Source organism: Penaeus monodon, chromosome 39 (genome assembly GCF_015228065.2).
Source record: "Penaeus monodon isolate SGIC_2016 chromosome 39, NSTDA_Pmon_1, whole genome shotgun sequence".
In the NCBI taxonomy this organism is placed as follows: Eukaryota; Metazoa; Arthropoda; class Malacostraca; order Decapoda; family Penaeidae; genus Penaeus; species Penaeus monodon.
The window spans coordinates 21,656,474-21,657,377 of NC_051424.1; the positions used below are offsets into that span (position 1 = coordinate 21,656,474).

A 904-nucleotide genomic window follows, 5' to 3' on the forward strand; every position below is an offset into this window, starting at 1 on the left:
GGGCCTATGCTATCTCGTACCCTGGGTGGGAGCCTACTGAGATGCTCTACAGGAGCTCACCCTTAGCTCCGCCTCCCCTGGTCGGCCTTACTCCTCCCTTTCTCGGCGTCTCTGAAAGGTGAGTGGGTAGAATTCCCATGGGAGGAGCCCATTAATTGCCTTTAGCCAATGAGAGCCGCTAAGCGTGAGAGGCGGAACCGGGGGCGGAGCCGAGTCTCCTGCCGCGAGCCAATGGGAGCCCAGAGTGTTGAGCCCCGCTGCGCGCACCAGTGGGCTGGCGAGACCCCCCGCGGCGCCCAGCGAGCCTCCCCGCTATAGCCTTAATGATGAATCGTGGAGTGTTCACACGAAGCTCAGGTGTTGTGGTGGATGTTGGGTGTCGCTTCGCTCAGGCGGAGTCAGTCGCACGCTTGAGCGCGTACAATACGGAGTGCACCAGTGAAACAGTTCAGTGCGAGAAGTGAAGTGTTTGTGAATTTACTTTTGAGAACGCGAGCTGTTAATCAGCAAAATGTTGAACCCATTTATGGATAGCGGCCACATGGGTTCGCTCATGGGCCACAAGCTCAGTCCGCCGACCCACCACATGGGCGCGGAGAGCATCGCCCACACGCAGGGCAACCAGTATAACAACGGGTACGGCATGTCGCACCACACCATGCACCACGGCCACATGGGAACGTACCCGAGAGAACTTTTCCTGCGGAGAGACCACATGACGTCGCTAGGGACGCTCGGCACGCACGAGCTGGCCAACAACCAGCACCACACGATGTTCGGGGCGACGCTGGGCGGCCACGACCCCTCCACCATGATGTTCCCCGGCCTGCACGACGCCCACCACGGCCACATGAACAACATGAACCGCCTGGCCGGCATGGACTGGTCGCACCAGCAGATGGGC

General features: G+C 60.4%; 1 protein-coding gene across 1 annotated transcript in view; it reads left to right on the forward strand.

Annotated features, from left to right (window-relative positions):
• The first annotated feature begins 334 nt into the window (after nucleotides 1-334).
• Nucleotides 335-904, forward strand: part of LOC119597317 (zinc finger protein ZIC 4-like) — a 30,397-nt gene continuing 29,827 nt past the window's right edge. The window contains exon 1 of the mRNA XM_037946860.1: nucleotides 335-904. This exon is cut by the window's right edge and continues 412 nt beyond it. Within this exon, the coding sequence (XP_037802788.1) occupies nucleotides 512-904 (393 nt within the window). The 5' untranslated portion in view covers nucleotides 335-511.